The sequence below is a fragment of the Neoarius graeffei genome, chromosome 17, assembly GCF_027579695.1.
Source record: "Neoarius graeffei isolate fNeoGra1 chromosome 17, fNeoGra1.pri, whole genome shotgun sequence".
NCBI lineage: Eukaryota > Metazoa > Chordata > Actinopteri > Siluriformes > Ariidae > Neoarius > Neoarius graeffei.
The window spans coordinates 17228201-17247196 of record NC_083585.1 but is presented as its reverse complement, the minus strand read 5'-3'; the positions used below and the strand labels follow the sequence as shown (position 1 = coordinate 17247196).

The following is an 18996-nucleotide window of genomic DNA, read 5'->3' as shown; positions in this document are numbered from 1 at the left end:
AGCATGAACTAGTTTTTCTGCATCATGTAGTGACATTAAATTTCTTATCTTAGCAATATTTCGAGATGAAAGAAAGCTGTCTGGGTGATGTTATCAATGTGAATTTCGAATGAAAGACTGGGGTCAATAATCACTCTGAGGTCTTTTACTGCTGCACGTGAAGAAACAGAAAGGCCATCCAGAGTTACTGTGTAATCAGAAAACTTACTTCTAGCTGCATGTGGTCCGAGTACAAGTACTTCAGTCTTGTCAGAGTTAAGCAGAAGGAAGCTAATAAGCATCCAGTGTCTAATGTCCTTTACACATTCCTCAATTCTATTAAGCTGGTGTCTCTCATCAGGTTTTGCAGAAACATGCAACTTTGTGTCACCAGCATAACAGTGGAAACTAATACAATGTTTATGAATACTATCACCCAGAGGTAACATATATAGAGAAAAAAAGCAGTGGACCCAAGACAGAACCTTGTGGAACACCAAACTTTACCTCAGTACGTCTAGAAATATCACCATTTGTATCAACATACTGATATCGCTCAGTTAAATAAGAGCTGAGCCAGGAGAGGGCCAGTCCCTTAACTCCCACAACATTTTCTAGTCTATCCAGAAGAATGGAATGATCAATGGTATCAAATGCTGCACTAAGGTCAAGCAGCGCAAGCAGCGAGACACAGCACTGATCAGACGCCAACAGTAGGTCATTTACTACTTTAACCAAAGCTGTCTCTGTGCTATGATGAGGTCTAAATCCTGACTGATACATTTCATGGATGTTATTCCTATGTAAATATGAGCATAGCTGCTGTGCCACAGCTTTTTCAAGGATCTTGGAGATAAAGGGGAGGTTTGATATTGGCTGATAATTGGACAGCTGACAGGGATCAAGGTCAGGTTTTTTAATCAGGGGTTTGATAACTGCTAGTTTAAAGGATTTGGGTACATAGCCAATCGTAAGAGAAGAATTTATTATTTTTAGAAGCGGTTCAATTACTTCAGGTAGTATCTGTTTGAATAGACGTGTAGGTAAGGGATCTAGGACACAAGTTGAGGCTTTTGATGCCGAGATTAATGAAAGTAATTCAGTTTCTTTTAGGAGAATAAAACATTCTAATTGCTGATCTGATACAGTTATATTGTTAACTACAGGGTCACTTACATTGTCTGACCTTAAATTAGTAGTTTGAATTTTTTGTTGGATATTCTCAATTTTGTCATTAAAAAAATTCATGAAGTCATTGCTACTACATACTGCAGGTGTGCATGTGTCTATAGTGGACTTAATCCTGGTTACTTTTGCTACAGTATTAAATAGGAATCTAGGATTATTTTTGTTATCTTCTATTACGGAGGAGAGATATGTTGATCTAGCAGCACTAAGAGCTTTTCTATACTTCAGGAAGCTCTCCTTCCACACTAATTTGAACACTACCAATTTTGTTTGACACCATTTACGTTCCAGTTTTCGAGTGGTCTGTTTCAATGTGCGAGTGTCATCATTATACCAGGGTGCTAATTTTTTTGTCTCTGACCATATTCCTTTTAAGAGGAGCTACATTATCTAAGGTATGGCGGAATGTTGACTCTAAGCATTCAGTTGCCTGATCAAGTTCTGCAGGGGCTTACAGTGACCCAATCAAAGCTGATAACTCTGGGAGATCATTTATAAAGCTCTGTGCAGTAGTTGATGCGAATGTACGTTAAATACAGTAGCGTGGTGAGGTGCATATATTATTACTCAGACTAGTTTGAATGAGATGAGATAATGATCTGAGATAACTTGAGACTGTGGGAGTATGACTACAGTGCCTTGCAAAAGTATTCATACCCCTTGAACTTTTTCACATTTTTCCACCTTACAACCATGAACTTAAAAGTTTTTTTACTGAGATTTTATGTGATAGACTAACACAGAGTAGCACATAATTGTGAAGTGAAATGAAAATGATAAATGGTCTTCAAATATTTAATCAAATAAAAATCTGAAAAATATGATGTGCATTAGTATTCAGCCCCCCTGTGTCAATACTTTGTAGAGCCACCTTTTGCTGCAATTACAGCTGCAAGTCTTTTGTGGTATGTCTCTACCAGCTTTGCACATCTAGACACTGAAATTTTTGCCCATTCTTCTTTGCAAAATAGCTCAAGCTCAGCCAGATTGGATGGAGAGCGTCTGTGAACAGCAATTTTCAAGTCTTGCCACAGATGCTCAATGGGATTTAGGTCTGGACTTTGACTGGGCCATTCTAACACATGAATATTCTTTGATCTAAACCATTCCATTGTAGCTCTGGCTGTATGTTTAGGGTCATTGTCTTGCTGGAAGGTGAATCTCCTTCCCAGTCTCAAGTCTTTTGCAGCCTCCAACAGGTTTTCTTCCAGGATTGCCCTGTATTTAGCTCCATCCATCTTCCCATCAACTCTGACCAGCTTCCCTGTCCCTGCTGAAGAAACGCATCCCCATAGCATGATGCTGCCACCACCATGTTTCACAGTGGGGATGGTGTGTGCAGGGTGATGAGCAGTGTTAGTTTTCCGCCACACATAGCACTTTGCATTTAGGCCAAAAAGTTCAACTTTGGTCTCATCTGACCAAAGCACCTTCTTCCACATGTTTGCTGTGTCCCCTACATGGCTTCTTATGCCTGTCTTTCAACAATGGCTTTCTTCTTGCCACTCTTCCAAAAAGGCCAGGTTTGTGGAGTGTACGACTTCTAGTTGTCCTGTGCACAGATTCTCCCACCTGAGCTGTGGATTTCTGCAGCTCCTCCAGAGTGATCATGGGCCTCTTGGCTGCTTCTCTGACCAGTGCTCCCCTTGCTCACTCTGTCAGTTTAGGTGGATGGCCATGTCTTGGTAGGTCTGCAGTTGTGCCATACTTTTTCCATTTTTGAATGATGGATTGAGCAGTGCTTCTTGAGATGTTCAGAGCTTGGGATATTTTTTTATAACCTAACCCTGCTTTAAACTTCTCCAGAACTTTATCCCTGACCTGTCTGGTGAGTTCTTTGGTCTTCATGATGCTGTTTGTTCTTCAGTGTTCTCTAACAAACCACTGAGGCCTTCACAGAACAAGTGTATTTATGCTGAGAGTAAATTACACACAGTAGGACTCTATTAACTAATTAGATGACTTCTGAAGGCAGTTGATTGCACTGGATTGTATTTAGAGGTATCAGAGTACAGGGGGCTGAATACTAATGCACACCACATTTTTCAGATTTTTATTTGTTTAAAATTTTGAAGACCATTTATCATTTTCGTTTCACTTCACAATTATGTGCTACTCTGTGTTGGGCTATCACATAAAATCTCACTAAAAAACTTTTAAGTTCGTGGTTGTAAGGTGGAAAAATGTGAAAAAGTTCAAGGGATATGAATACTTTTGCAAGGCACTGTATATTGTCTACGTTTAACCCGAATGTTAGTATTAGATCGAGGGTGTGACCACCATTATGGGTCGGTCCTATGACATTCTGATTAATCCCTACTGAATCTAAAATGGACACAAATGCTGTTTTTAAAGGGTCTTCTGGGTTATTGAAATGAATATTAAAATCTCTGACAACTAAAGCTTTGTCTAAGGAAATAACCAGATCTGAGATAAAATCTGCAAATTCAGAAAGAAACTCAGAATATGGCCCCGGGGGCCTGTACAGTGGTGCTTGAAAGTTTGTGAACCCTTTAGAATTTTCTATATTTCTGCATAAATATGACCTAAAACATCATCAGATTTTCACACAAGTCCTAAAAGTAGATAAAGAGAACCCAGTTAAACAAAGGAGACAAAAATATTATACTTGGTCATTTATTTATTGAGGAAAATGATCCAATATTACATATCTGTGAGTGGCAAAAGTATGTGAACCTCTAGGATTAGCAGTTAATTTGAAGGTGAAATTAGAGTTAGGTGTTTCCAATCAATGGGATGACAATCAGGTGTGACTGGGCACCCTGTTTTATTTAAAGATCAGGGATCTATCAAAGTCTGATCTTCACAACACATGTTTGTGGAAGTGTATCATGGCACGAACAAAGGAGATTTCTGAGGACCTCAGAAAAGGCATTGCTGTTGCTCATCAGGCTGGAAAAGGTTACAGAACCATCTCTAAAGAGTTTGGACTCCACCAATCCACAGTCAGACAGATTATATACAAATGGAGGAAATTCAACACCATTGTTACCCTCCCCAGGAGTGGTCGACCAACAAAGATCACTCCAAGAGCAAGGCGTGTAATAGTCGGCAAGGTCATTAAGGACCCCAGGGTAACTTCTAAGCAACTGAAGGCCTCTCTCACATTGGCTAATGTTAATGTTCATGAGTCTACCATTAGGAGAACACTGAACAACAATGGTGTGCATGGCAGGGTTGCAAGGAGAAAGCCACTGCCCTCCAAAAAGAACATTGCTGCTCATCTGCAGTTTGCTAAAGATCACGTGGACAAGCCAGAAGGCTATTGGAAAAATGTTTTGTGGACGGATGAGACCAAAATAGAACTTTTTGGTTTAAATGAGAAGCATTATGTTTGGAGAAGGAAAAGACTGCATTCCAGCATAAGAACCTTATCTCAACTGTGAAACATGGTGGTGGTAGTATCATGGTTTGGGCCTGTTTTGCTGCATCTGGGCCAGGACGGCTTGCCATCATTGATGGAACAATGAATTCTGAATTATACCAGCGAATTCTAAAGGAAAATGTCAGGACATGTGTCCATGAACTGAATCTCAAGAGAAGGTGGGTCATGCAGCAAAACAACGACCCTAAGCACACAAGTCATTCTACCAAAGAATGGTTAAAGAAGAATAAAGTTAATGTTTTGGAATGGCCAAGTTAAAGTCCTGACCTTAATCCAATGGAAATGTTGTGGAAGGACCTGAAGCGAGCAGTTCATGTGAGGAAACCCACCAACATCCCAGAGTTGAAGCTGTTCTGTACGGAGGAACGGGCTAAAATTCCTCCAAGCCGGTGTGCAGGACTGATCAACAGTTACCGGAAATGTTTAGTTGCAGTTATTGCTGCACAAGGGGGTCACACCAGATACTGAAAGCAAAGGTTCACATACTTTTGCCACTCACAGATATGGAATATTGGATCATTTTCCTCAATAAATAAATGACCAAGTATAATATTTTTGTCTCATTTGTTTAACTGGGTTCTCTTTATCTACTTTTAGGACTTGTGTGAAAATCTGATGATGTTTTAGGTCATATTTATGCAGAAATATAGAAAATTCTAAAGGGTTCACAAACTTTCAAGCACCACTGTAAATAATAAGCAATGGAATTAACTGGGTTGACTTATTTTTTTAAACTAGGGAAGGTTTACTCCAGGGTACTGGAGAGGAGAATTCAACCAATAGTCGAACCTCGGATCCAGGAGGAACAATGCGGTTTTTGTCCTGGTCGCGGAACACTGGACCAGCTCTATACCCTTCATAGGGTGCTCGAGGGTTCATGGGAGTTTGCCCAACCAGTCCACATGTGCTTTGTGGATCTGGAGAAGGCATTCGACCATATCCCTCGTGGTATTCTGTGGGGGGTGCTTCGGGAGTATGGGGTTCGGGGCTCTTTGCTAAGGGCTGTCCAGTCCCTGTACGAACGGAGCAGGAGTCTGGTTCGCATTGCCGGCAGTAAGTCAGACCTGTTCCCAGTGCATGTTGGACTCCGGCAGGGCTGCCCTTTGTCACCGGTTCTGTTCATAATTTTTATGGACAGAATTTCTAGGTGCAGCCAAGGGCCGGAAGGAATCCTGTTTGGGAACCACAGGATTTAATCTCTGCTTTTTGCGGATGATGTTGTCCTGTTGGCTTCTTCAAACCAGGACCTTCAGCATGCACTGGGGTGGTTTGCAGTCGAGTGTGAAGCGGCTGGGATGAGAATCAGCACCTCCAAGTTCTCGACCGGAAAAGGGTGGCTTGCCCTCTCCAGGTTGGTGGAGAAGTCCTGCCTCAAGTGGAGGAGTTTAAGTATCTCGGGATCTTGTTCATGAGTGAGGGAAGGATGGAGCGTGAGATCGACAGGTGGATCGGTGCAGCCTCTGCAGTGATGCGGTCGCTTTACCGGTCCATCGTGGTGAAGAAGGAGCTGAGCCAAAAGGCGAAGCTCTCAATTTACCGGTTGATCTACGTTCCGACTCTCACCTATGGCCATGAGCTTTGGGTAATGACCGAAAGAACAAGATCACGGATACAAGCGGCCGAAATGAGTTTCCTTCGCAGGGTGGCTGGTCGCTCCCTTAGAGATGGGGTGAGAAGCACAGTCACTCGGGAGGAGCTCGGAGTAGAGCCGCTGCTCCTCCACATCGAGAGGAATCAGCTGAGGTGGCTCGGGCATCTTTTTCGGATGCCTCCTGGACACCTCCCTCGGGAGGTGTTCCAGGCATGTCCCCCCGGGAGGAGGCCCCGGGGAAGACCCAGGACACGCTGGAGGGACTATGTCTCTTGGCTGGCCTGGGAACGCCTCAGTGTTCTTCCCGAGGAGCTGACCGAGGTGTCTGGGGAAAGGGAAGTTTGGGCTTCCATGCTTAGACTGCTGCCTCCGCGACCCGGTCCCGGATAAAGCGGAAGAAGACGAGACGAGATGACTTATTTTTTGAGGCTACATTATATGAGTATGAAGAACTTCAAATGTATTAAATTTATAACCAGGTTTTTGTGTTACATCTAGATAATCATTATAAATAACCGCAACGCCTCCTCCTCTGCCAGTTAGACGAGGCTGATGTATATAACTGTATCCAGGAGGACTCACTTCATTTAATGCTATATATTCATTTGGCTTAATCCATGTTTCAGTTAAACAAAGTACATTAAACTCCTGATCATTAATGAGTTCATTAACCATTAGCGCTTTAGATGTAAGAGATCTAATATTTAATAGCCCCACCTTTAGATCAAAGGTGATAGCAGCAGCTGTACAGTCAGTCTGATCTAATTTTATATTGATTAGGTTACTGGAACAAACTGCACGGTGGTGTAGTGGTTAGCGCTGTCACCTCACAGCAAGAAGGCCTGGGTTCGAGCCCCGTGGCTGGCGAGGGCCTTTCTGTGTGGAGTTTGCATGGTGTCCGCGTGGGTTTCCTCCGGGTGCTCCGGTTTCCCCCACAGTCCAAAGACATGCAGGTTAGGTTAACTGGTGGCTCTAAATTGACCGTAGGTGTGAATGTGAGTGTGAATGGTTTTCTGTGTCTCTGTGTCAGCCCTGTGATGACCTGGCGACTTGTCCAGGGTGTACCCCGCCTTTCGCCCGTAGTCAGCTGGGGTAGGCTCCAGCTTGCCTGCGACCCTGTAGAACAGGATAAAGCGGCTAGAGATAATGAGATGAGATGTTCATCATACATGGAAGGCCTAAAACACTCCACTAACCCCAAAGGTATTAAAACCAGAGAACTTATGTGATGTAAGGTCACTCTTTTTGTCCTGATATTTTGTAATATGTCTGTATACAGTGATATTTACTGTTTCTCAATTTAAAAAAAAGGGGGGGGGGGGGGGGCGCGCTACATCCCGGAAGTGGACTCGCTGCAATCTCTTCCGCGAGAACGTATCTGTAGCCATGGCAACTGAGCCGCGGCATCCTCCTCCAGTTCCTTCACCCTGCGCGCGCTCAGCTCTCACTGCTTCCAAAATGGCGACGGGACGCCGAGTATTAGTGACGGTGCTGCTCTGCTCGCTTTGTAAGTACGGTTTTATTTTTCATAAATTGGGAAGTGTTCTCATGAAAAAGCTGTTCGGGAGGAGATTATTGGCGTGGCGGAGTGTGTGGGTTCTCAGAGGCTGCCTTATCTCAGCTATAGCGGCACCCTGAGAGTCATCAGATCAGATCAGATCATTATCATCTTTCATATTCAGCTTGTGCATGGAGAGAGCCGGAGTGCGGCTTTGCGTGTATGTGAATGCTTGTTGGAAATGTCAGTGCTATAAAAATTGTCTGAAATTTGACCCTGAGCCCATACACATGAGGGAACAGTAACATTACACTGCTCCTTATTTATATATGGGTTGTTTTACAATCAGGGAACGCAAGCTAAAAATCACATTTAACACTTATTATCTTCAATATCAAAAGGCTTGACTAAATAAACTTGGTTGTTTATTGTAGCTCTGTGATAGCTCTATTACCATGCAAAAAAAAATTTGGTGATAACGTTATTTTTGGTGAATGTATGGCAATATATGTCATATTTAGCAAAATTACTCGTGTCATTTAGAAAAAGTGCTTTTTTGATCACAGGTAGCTCCAAAAGGGATGCACTTACATCATTCTTTATACCATAAAACACATATTTGGTTCCATATCATTGGAAACATAGTTAAGTTTTAATGTTGAATGCCAGTATGTTTTCAGACTATTTTGATGAAATTAGTATGTAATTGTGTCAAAAAAATGTCCTCTCCGAGATGCTTTATATTGAAAAATTAGCTGTCTCGGAGAGGACTTTTTTTTTTTTTTGACAATTCAGAATCCACTACTTCCATAGTGCTTTTAAATAGAAGGCTGTAAGCTTTGTGTTAGTTGTCTCTAATATTTATATCCCAATATCTTCACCACATTTTAGGATGAAAATAATCATTTTAGATATGTTATTTTATATTGAAAAATTAGCTGTCTAAAATGATTATTTTCATCCTAAAATGTGGTGAAGATATTGGGACATAAATATTAGAGACAACTAACACAAAGCTTACAGCCTTCTATTTAAAAGCGCTATGGAAGTAGTGGATTCTGAATTGTCAAAAAAAAAAAAAAGTCCTCTCCGAGAATCACTTCATTTGTTTCTCCCAGCCCTGCTTAAAGCTACACTTAATCTTCTTTATCTTATAGCAGATTACACAAAACTACCATACACACACGTCAAAAAATTACCTGAAATCTGTTCTTTAACTTGTCCTTCACTTAAAAACTGCTACAAGAACCAGTTTGAATCAATTTGAATTTTGGACCCCTGTGAGACAAACTTTGTACCCTGATTGTAAAACAACCCATATATATATATATATATATATATATATATATATATATATACACACACACACACACACACACGTGTTTACATTACACCTACATCTGCCCCTCAGCAGGGTAAGAATAGAAATCCAGAGGAGGGATTAGTCATGTTTTGACTGTGATTTTTGCAATGACACCGGAGTGTCATGTAAGGGTTGAGCTTTATAAACAACAACCCATTAGGGATAAATTCATCTCGGTAAAATTTATATCCGGGATTAATACATTTTCTATAAAGCTGCTTTGTGACAGCGTTAATTGTTAAAAGTGCAATACAAATAAAATCGAATTGAATTCAACAGCAAAACCCCTGCGTTGTAAATAAGTATATAGTATTCATTAGGGTGCATCAGTTGCCCCCTAAAAATGAAAAGTTCCTCCGATCATGATGCATTTTTGTTTTTATGTTCCTTTTGGTAAGAAAACACACCGGGTGAAATATTTGGACAAAATTCAAAAGTTTAATGGTGGCACCAGGAGCTCAAAGTTATGGAAAAAGCTGCTATTTTATGACAAAATTTCGATCACTTTTCATGAAACATTATGGCACCAAATATCTTAGATACACATTTTTAGTACATATTCTAAATATGTTATCAAGCACGGGGCGGCACGGTGGTGTAGTGGTTAGCCCTGTCGCCTCACAGCAAGAAGGTCCGGGTTCGAGCCCCGTGGCCAGCGAGGGCCTTTCTGTGTGGAGTTTGCATGTTCTCCCTGTGTCCGCATGGGCTTCCTCCGGGTGCTCTGGTTTCCCTCACATAGGATAAAGCGGCTACAGATAATGAGAATGAGATGAGGTGAGTTTTAGCTGTTCATTGAATCATTGTTCAACTACTTTTAAACAATACAAATGTATTATGAATCACATTAATGCTTCTCAATCCCTTGCAGAGGTTCTTAACATGATCTCTGGCTCACAAGAAATCAATAAATGGAGTCCAACATTGTGATTCAAACCTTACGCGAAAACATAAAATAAGCGTTTTTTGCCACCATTAGACTTTTGAATATGGTCAAAAGATTTTACAGGATGTCTTTATTGGTGAAAAGGAACACCCAAACAAAAATACATCAGATTTTATGGAAGTGAGGGCAACTGATGCACCCTAGTATTCATTTCGTGCCCCATTTCTTTTAATGCTGAAAGGACAACTTGGCACTGTGTGTGTGTGTGTGTGTGTGTGTGTGTGTGTGTGTGTGTGTGTGTGTGTGTGTTTTGAATATCAAACTGTCCCGCAGCTCTTCAGCCAGCTTACAAAGTGACAAACATCCTGTTGGATATTTATGCCCAGTTGTGTAAGGAAAATAGAAACCTTTTCGAAATGTCTGTCTGTTCTGTCTTTCACATTCCAGTACTTTAGTTGTATAAATAGCACTGGAAATGCCTTAATTTCCTCTAGACACTAGAGCAGCTGAGACTGAGAACATTCGACATCAAGTGATGCTTAGATAATGAAAACCAGAGAAGTGTTTTTTCTCCCCCGCAGTGTGGAAGGCATTATGCGAAAGTTCACGGGGCTTAAATGTGTGTGTGTGTGTGGAAAGAGTGTGCAAATTCACATCACTTTACAGCACAGTTACAGCCTGGAGTAGATTAACAGTCTGACTTGAAACAGTGCGAAATCAGAATTAAAGTATTAAAGCATCAACTTTGACCCAGTTCCAGTTAGTATTTGACCTTTTGTCCTTCTTTTCTGGAAGTTTTTTTTTCCCCACCTCCATAAAGAAGATCGTAAGCATTCCTTAATGTGGATGAATGAGGCTTAGACAGACATGGAGGACAGACATGAGAAAGTCAGTACAAGGCCTTTTGAAAGGACATAATGCGGTGTATCGTGTGGCCTTTCTAATGGTTCGGTGTCAGCAGCAGATGTAAAAATAGCGCAGGATGCATGGCTGATGGGAAAGTCCAGCAAACGTCAGCTGAGATCTTCGAGTTCCATCAGTTACAACTGGGATAACATGCCTTCCCTGGACTTGGCCTTTAAAGGAATGTTAGTTTTTGAAAAGGCGGTTTGGACACAAAGCCGTGACACTTACTTTGCTAAATCTTATGATTTTGCCATATATATGACAAAATCATCAAAAAAAAGTACAAAACTTATAAGTTTTGTACTTTTTTTTAAACAAATCATGTTTGGGTAAGTACTGAGCAAGGAACGTTATCAATTGAAAATGTTATTTTAAAATGCCTCATCTTAATCATTAGCATGTAAATAAAGAATAAATCACGATAGGGTACGCTGAAAATAATCAACAGCAGGGTGGAGTGATGCCCCCGATGCAAAGTTATTTATTAAAGAACAACATGTCATGCATTTTTAAAATCTGTTTATTACTTCTGTTTATTTCTGAGGAACGTTAACAAAACTAAAACTACTTCCTGTTATCATTTAGCTGTAAACGGTTGTCCCCTCACCAGCCTGTTTTTTTCCCCTCTCTATTGAAATTAATAAAACAAAAATGCTGTCATGTTCGAGAGAAACAGCATATCTCTCTAGAAAATGCCAACATAGCAATCATTACACACTTAAAAAAAAAAAAAATCAGGTGATGTGGCACATCTGCCATCCAAGTCCCTGTGTAAGTTGTTACCATAGAAACAAAAATGTATTAGAAAGCGTGTATTAATATAAACCTGGGATTTGTCCTGTAGCTCGAAATACTCTCAGAGCTGCTGTTAGAAAATGAAGCGACACTTTCTGACCTATTTGCGTTGAAGAATATTCATTTCATTAGAAACAATTTTAGTTCTCAACAATCTACTAGAATAAAGAGTCGAGCAAATCACTTAATATTCTGTTAATCTAATTTATCACAAAGAATGGCTCGAGGCTTAAAGTCTACAGATGTACAGTAGTAAAAAAGTGACACAAATTTGACGTTTATAAGCGTTGAAAATGCCCTAACACAGGGGTTCCCAAACTTTTCCATGCCAAGGCCCCCCAAACAGCATTAGCTTCTGGCCGGGGACCCCCTTTGCAAATCCACAGACAATGCTACAAAATATGTAAAGAAACATCAGCTTTTAGAATGTTTTCTCTTACTTTTATTCAATATTCAATAATTGTTACATTTGTTTAGCATAAGAATATTATTAACTAACATGTTTTCAACACAAATATTTTTGCACTGAACAATAAACTTTTCAACAAACTGTTGATAAGAACAGCACAAAAGAAATCAAACCACTCTCAATTGTGTGTGGGGGGGGGGGGGGAGTGACAGACAGTTTACACAAGTGGGAGGGATGGGCTTGGTGGCTCCTACATAGTTTGTCAACCCTGGGCTTAATCTCCGTCAGTGCCATACGCATGTCATTGTCCACATGTAGACGTGCTCTATGTTTGGTTTTGAGTACCTTTAAAGTTGAAAAGCCAGACTCACACAAGTAGGTTGTTGCAAAAGGGAGAAGGCATTTCAGTGCCCTGTCAGCCAAGCTGGGATAGTCCTTTCTTACATGTAGCCAGTAGTTAGACAGGGGAAGAGCCTCAAAGTCCATTTTTAAATCCCCTGAGTTTGTCATCTCAATCAGCTCCTCCTGTGACTTTAAGTCCAGACTAGAACCGACACCGGGGGCAAAGGGGTTCCTAACCCAGTTTAAATGTGTGTTTTCGAGGTCAGGCAAATAGTCTTTGAAATATCCTTGGAGGTGCTCCAGGTGGGACTGGATCAATGGAGAGACGGAGCCCAAATCATCACATGACAGCAGCTCCTGGTGAAGTAGTGGGAACATTTCTGTAACTCCCTCCTGGAGCTTGTTTGACCACAGCATGATCTTTTTGGAAAAAGCATGCACTTTGTCTTGCACCTGGAGTATGTACGTGTCACGTCCTTGCATGCTTTGATTCAGTACATTTAGATACTGGAAAATGTCTGACATGTATGCAAGTTTGCGGATCCAGGCTGCATCGGTGAACTGATCTGCCAGCTGATGCTTTTTCAGATGAGAGGAACTCTGCAACCTCCCTCCGCAGCTTATAGACACGGTTCAAAACTGCGCCCCGTGACAGCCAGCGCACGTTCGAGTGAAGCAGCAGCTCCTCAAAACGAGCGCCCATCTCATTACAAAGCAGGGTAAACAGTCTGTGTTTCATGGGACGGGCTTTAATCCATACATGAAAATCCCTCACCTTTCGGCGAAATTTGCCATTTTGAAACCAAAATGGGTGACCTACGTGAGTCGTGTAGTTCCGATGAGAGAAAAAATTGGGGGGAGGGCAAGGAGGTCGCGTCGCACCCATGGACAGTTCGTGCCGGTTTGCGCCTCGTCCTCCTGCTTTGATATTGACGCCATAGCAACGAGTACATCTCGCTGCGAAGGGCAAGCAGCATCATTTCACACCTCTTCTCCTGCTGGCCAGAGCGTGCACACATCAGTCAGAGTGCAGACCAGACCACCAGAAGCTGGATTGAGTCATCGGACTGAATTTCCTACTTTTTTCCAAACTTTCCTGATCGCTATCAAAACAAACAAAACTTCCGGCTTGATTATGTCAGCATTCGAAAGAGGGCGCGCGCGTCTTTTGACAATCCCTGTGTCCGAAATTGCTTGCTACTCACTATATAGGGCACTGTATAGTGGAGACACCATTTTGTAGTGCTGTCTATGCTGAAAGAAATCAAAAGTCTCAAATTTGATTTAATAAAAGACAGCAGCAAAGAAGAAAGTATTCAGCCTTGATTTAAAAAGAACTGAAAGCTGCAGGTACTTCCATATCTTGGCAGGCTGAGTGGTATGCTGGGGCACCTCTTGCCAGCAGACCAGGATATCCAGAGGGAACTTGTGCGGTTCAGTGTTGACCAGCTTCAAGGAGGGAGAGAGCATCGTGGAGTGGTGGGGTCATGTCTTCGACAAACCAGACAAGTACCCCTCCCTGGGTGCAATGGTTAAGTGTTGCCTCTCCATCTTTCATGAACCTAGAGTTGAGTCCTCATTTAGTCTGATGAATGATGTAATTGATCAAAGGAGTGGCAACATGAATGTGGAAACATTTAATGCAATACAGACGGTCAAGTACACGCTGATGTCCAGGGGGAAGACAGCTATGCAGCTCTTTAGAATGGAGGACGTGAAGTTTGGGGAAGTGGACAGAACATTGTGCAAGAACATTAACTCTGCAGCAGCCACATACAAACACCAGCAGAGGGTGAACAAGGAGGAAAAGCAGCAGAGCAAGTATGGCTCTCAAGCAACTTGCAGTGTTCAGCAGACCAAGAAACAGACTGCTGAAGGAGAGAAGCGGGCAAGGCTGAAACATATGGCAACTCGGCGAAAGCGGGCCATGGAGACACTGGTGGTCCAGGCAAATAAAAGGAAAAAATGATCACTATTCCTTGTGTGTTCTCCACTTTCTTCGTTCTATTATTTGCATTTTTTTCCAGGGCATAATTTCACTATAACTACATGTATTTGTATTTGTACTGTATGTCCTTGTGCAAATGTCAATACAGTATACTTAGTAAGGACGCTATAATATTTATTCTGGGGGAGGACCCCCAAACAAAATAAAACAACACCAGAGGCCACGTCACCACTCGCGCACCCTTCTCACCTTTTTCACCCCTGACCCATTTTCATGCCTGTTAATCAAATTCACTACTTGTATAACCTCCTGTAGTACCTGATTCAACTCGTTATCCATCCTTTTTGCAACCAGTGCCTCGCGATGGAGCATGCAGTGTGTGGCCACTACATGTGGGGCCTTCTGCTTAATGAGCGCGGTCACTCCACTGATCTTCCCGGTCATTGCTGCGGCTCCATCCGAACACGCTCCCAGACAACGGGTCCAGTCCAATCCGTTAGACTCGATGTAATCGTCCAAAACTTGAAAAATGTCTTTCCCAGTAGTTCTTCTTTCAAGTGCTTTACAAAATAGTATTTCCTCCACAATACGCTAGTTTGAGGAGCAAAGCAGCTTGATAAATGGCGCAAACCGCAACGTCACAGGCAATCGGAGAGATGAGCATGGCAAACAACGTTTTGATATGATTTATTAAACTAATTACAATATTTAATAATAATTATTAAATATTTTTTTCACAATTTTTTTGTTATCGTCCCTCCAACTTTCTGAGGCCCCCCTGGCGGCCCCCACTTTGAAAACCACTGCCCTAACAAACGTGATGCGTATGTTTCTTTAAGACCTATAATGTTCAGTAATGCTTTAGGTGATTGGTTTGATGTGTGTTCTGTTGACCTTGGAGGGATAATTTGGAGCGGTATTCAGTGATGGGTGGCAAGCAGAAGCAGGGAAGGAAGATATAATTGAGCGCTGCACAGTACACATTCACAAAATTTGGAAACCACCAACAGAAGAAGGTTCAGAACTGGTTAGAAGATGGCCCAGTATTCTTGGATTTGTTGAGATGAAAACAAATAACCACACTCCATCAATGACGAAAGGAGATTAAAGGTTGCAAACAAACTTCTACTGTCTCCTTCGTCCTTGACCGGATGCCCGTGGTGGCTGTAATTCTGCATTAAAGAATTTCACGAGTTCAAACCTTTGGACTATTTAATGGTCCTTCGAGCCGGATGTACAGTTGCTACGTTTAAGGATATCTTGGACCTTCCCTCACACGGAAATGGAGCGTGATGAACCGGTTGTGAGACCTAAGCGTTTCATGCATCATCCACCTTACCTTGCAGACTACAGTGTGGCGTATTACCCCTTTTCTAGTTACCACCAGCAACGTTATGAGGGACCTGCCAGGATGACGCCCCTCCCTGCATTTGTTGATGAAGGTGGTAAGAGGATAAACGGTCCTATTACTCCAGCAAGGGATAAAGATGAGGTCCTTGAGGCAATACAGGAAATAAGAAAAGAAATTAAGCAACTTCAGGAAAATGTGTTGCGGCTCACGGAAGTAGTCAGCAAACTTCAGCAAACATCTCCTCTCCAGGTTAGTGCACAACAAGCAACATCCTACAGAACACCAGCCACTCCAAAGGCAGAAGCTGAGTTACCAGCCTCCCTGCATCACTATGAGTCAGAGTCAGAAGTATTACTTCAAGTGGATGGGCAATATAGTAAGGAAGTTAAAGCGCTTGAAAGTGAAGATCTCTCCTATTCAAAACCCCTTCCTGATTTGAAGGCGGACCCTGGTGTTCAGTATATTGGCCAGAGACTAGACTCAGTGTGTGTGCAGAACAGTGGACAGCCAGTTTATCAAAGAGTTCCACAACAGCCTACATATGATAATGTCCCTCCAACCTGCGGCTATTCAATGTAGTATCTGACTGGCATCCCCAGTGTTCCACATTCCCAGTATCCAAGTCGCTACCCAGGCCTTACTGCTGGACAGAATAATCAAGAAAGGATATACAGGGGGCCAAAGCCTACAATTCCACACTTTGTGCATAATGACCTGAGGGAATTTTCCAGACTGAAAATAGCCTTGGATAATCTTCTACCTGGTGATGCCACTGAGCGCTTTAAATTCTAAATACTGGTTGATCACCTAAAGTTGGAGGATGCCCTTCTCATTGCAGACTCCTACAGTAACTTTCCCTGTCCCTACAGTGACACCATGGCTGCCCTCACAGCTCAGTATGGTCAGCCTCACCAGCTGGCCCTGAAGAGATGGACGGACCTAACATGAAAGATGGTGATTCAGTGTCATTCCGCAGATTTGCACTGAAAGTGCGAGCCCTTGCAGGGATGCTGGATCAACTGGGTCAAAAGGGAAGGATGGAGTTGCACTGTGGCTCTCGTCACATGACTTACCTCAAAGCTACCACGTTCTCTGAAAACTGCTTTCTGTCGCTGTGCTCTTACCCAGCGAATACAAGTACCTACACTGTATGACTTTTCAGGCTGGTTGGAGTTTGAAGTACAAGTTCAAGAGAGTGAAGTAGAGATGACTGAGACAAAGGAGAGATTAGGCCGGCAGAGAGAGAAAGGACAGAATCCAAAACTTTCTACTGTGTTGCTCAGTACTGGCCCCAGTTCTAACGCTTCAGCTGCTCAAACAGTCATGCCATTCAATCCAACAGAGTCTGCTGCCACCAACCAGAAGTGTAAGGCCCCGGTCACACCGCCCGAACTTTGCTGGAGTGTTCCTTGAACGGTGGGGGGGGGCCGAATTTCGACAACGCTCGTCACCGCGCACAAAATGGGGAAAAAAATCGAAAACACGGGCGTTGGCTTAGCGGTGCACCACTGAAGCCGGCGTTGCTTTAGCGTTGGTTTAGCGGTAGCGAGCGTTGGTTTAGCGGTGACGCGAGCGTTGGTATAGCGGCGTTCTGCGCATGCGGGCTTTGGCTCGGCGGGGGTATAAAGTTGGTTTAGCACCAATCATAGCAAGTCTCTCAGCATCCATGGTGATACAGTTTTACTGTAACTTTGAGCAAATTCGATATAGATGAGGTCTGAACTCAACGGCAGCTCTATTCCAAATGAGCTCCTGGTCCATTTCTCCCCGTATTTATAGCCAAATTCTGGTCCCGCTCCGACACCTCTATACCAACGCCAAACCAAAGTTCATCGCCGCCATGGATAGCTGCTTCAACGCCCGACACCGTTCCAGCAACCCCATGTCCGCTCGTAAAATGCTTACAACCGCTCCACCGAAGTTTGTGCAACGTTTAATCGCCGCCCAGGCAACGCTGGCGAAGCAGCGGTGGTCCAGCGTTCAAGATTTCTGCGTTGGCCTAGCGGACCCAAGCATCCACGAACTTGCGTCTAGTGGTGCCAAACTTTGACTGGGCGTTGGTGGAGCGGGGGTGAACTTTGCCGGGGCAGAAAATTGCCCCCTCCTCACCGCTCGCAATATTTTGTGCAGCTCAAAACTTTCGGAGCGGTAGGAGGGCCCCTCGAGAAACATCAGCGGTGGCCGAGCGTGTACAGCGTTGCTTTAACGGGGGCCAACTTTTGTTAAACGGCGGTGAACGGTTACGAGCGGTGATGAATTTTTTTTCACCGCTCCAGGAACGCTCCAGCAAAGTTCGGGCGGTGTGACCGGGGCCTAAGATGTACTGTCCATATTGCAGTAACAACCAGCATCACCTAAATCAATGCACAAATTTCAGGAACTTTACAAAAGAACAAAAGGAATGTTAGCTTTGCACTAACAGAAAATGTTGGAAATGTGGGAGGAACCATTAGGCTGCTCACTGCAAACTGAAAGTTAAATGCAAAACACACAGTGAGAAATATCTAGACGCTTTCCATGATGTAAATGCTAGACCTCCCACAGAGGACACCAACCCTTCTACCTCTTCAGGTGAAGTCCTGTACATTGACAGGCCACCTGCATCCAGTTGCATTCTCCTGAAACTGAGCCAAGTCATCCTGCAAAATGGCAAACACAAGTTAGAGACATTCGCCATTTTAGATGATGGTTCAGAAAGGACTATTCTTCTCTCAGCTGCAGCACAACACCTTCAGCTTCATGGCAACCCTGAAGATCTCCTGCTGAAAACAGTCAGGCAAGACCTCAGAATCGTGAAGGACCAGTCTGTATCTTTCAAGGTTTCTCCACAACCAAGCAAGACATATAAGATAAATGGAGCTTTCATTGCAGACCAGTTAGGGTTATCAGAGCATTCCCATCCTGTTTCAACCCTACATCTGCGAAACCTGCCACCACAGTGTTTCCATCAGGTTAAACCACTCCTCCTTATTGGCTCTGATTACCCACATCTCATTACACTCATCAAGATTCGGGCCACCAGGAGGACCAGCTGCCATAAAAACCAGGCTTGGATGGACAATACAGGGCCCTATGAGTGCAGTGAAAAAACAGCTATCCACTCAGGTTCAGTGCATATTTACTTCCACACTGGCGCCACATGTTGATCAAAAGACATGTGGTTAGGTTAATTGGATGCTCTAAATTGCCCATAGGTGTTAATATATCTGGGCTGTGTTCCCTGGTCTGACATCAGTAGTATGGCGGCTGCCTGTGGCGTCTTTGTATGCCTTCGACTCGGCCATGTTGAACTGCATCCTTCGCAATTCCACTATTCAGCTGCAAGAAAGGATGATTA

At 43.0% G+C, this 18996-nt stretch overlaps 1 protein-coding gene across 3 annotated transcripts in view; it reads left to right on the top strand.

The window, feature by feature from the left end:
- The first annotated feature begins 7612 nt into the window (after positions 1-7612).
- The window catches only part of jam3a (junctional adhesion molecule 3a), a 98401-nt gene continuing 87017 nt past the window's right edge, over positions 7613-18996 (top strand). For all 3 annotated transcript variants that reach the window (XR_009656852.1, XM_060943801.1, XM_060943800.1), the window contains exon 1: positions 7613-7671. Coding sequence is in view for 2 of the 3 variants with exons in the window: in XM_060943801.1 (XP_060799784.1) it covers positions 7623-7671 (49 nt within the window). In the remaining variant the exon portion in view is untranslated. The remainder of the gene's footprint in view (positions 7672-18996) is intronic.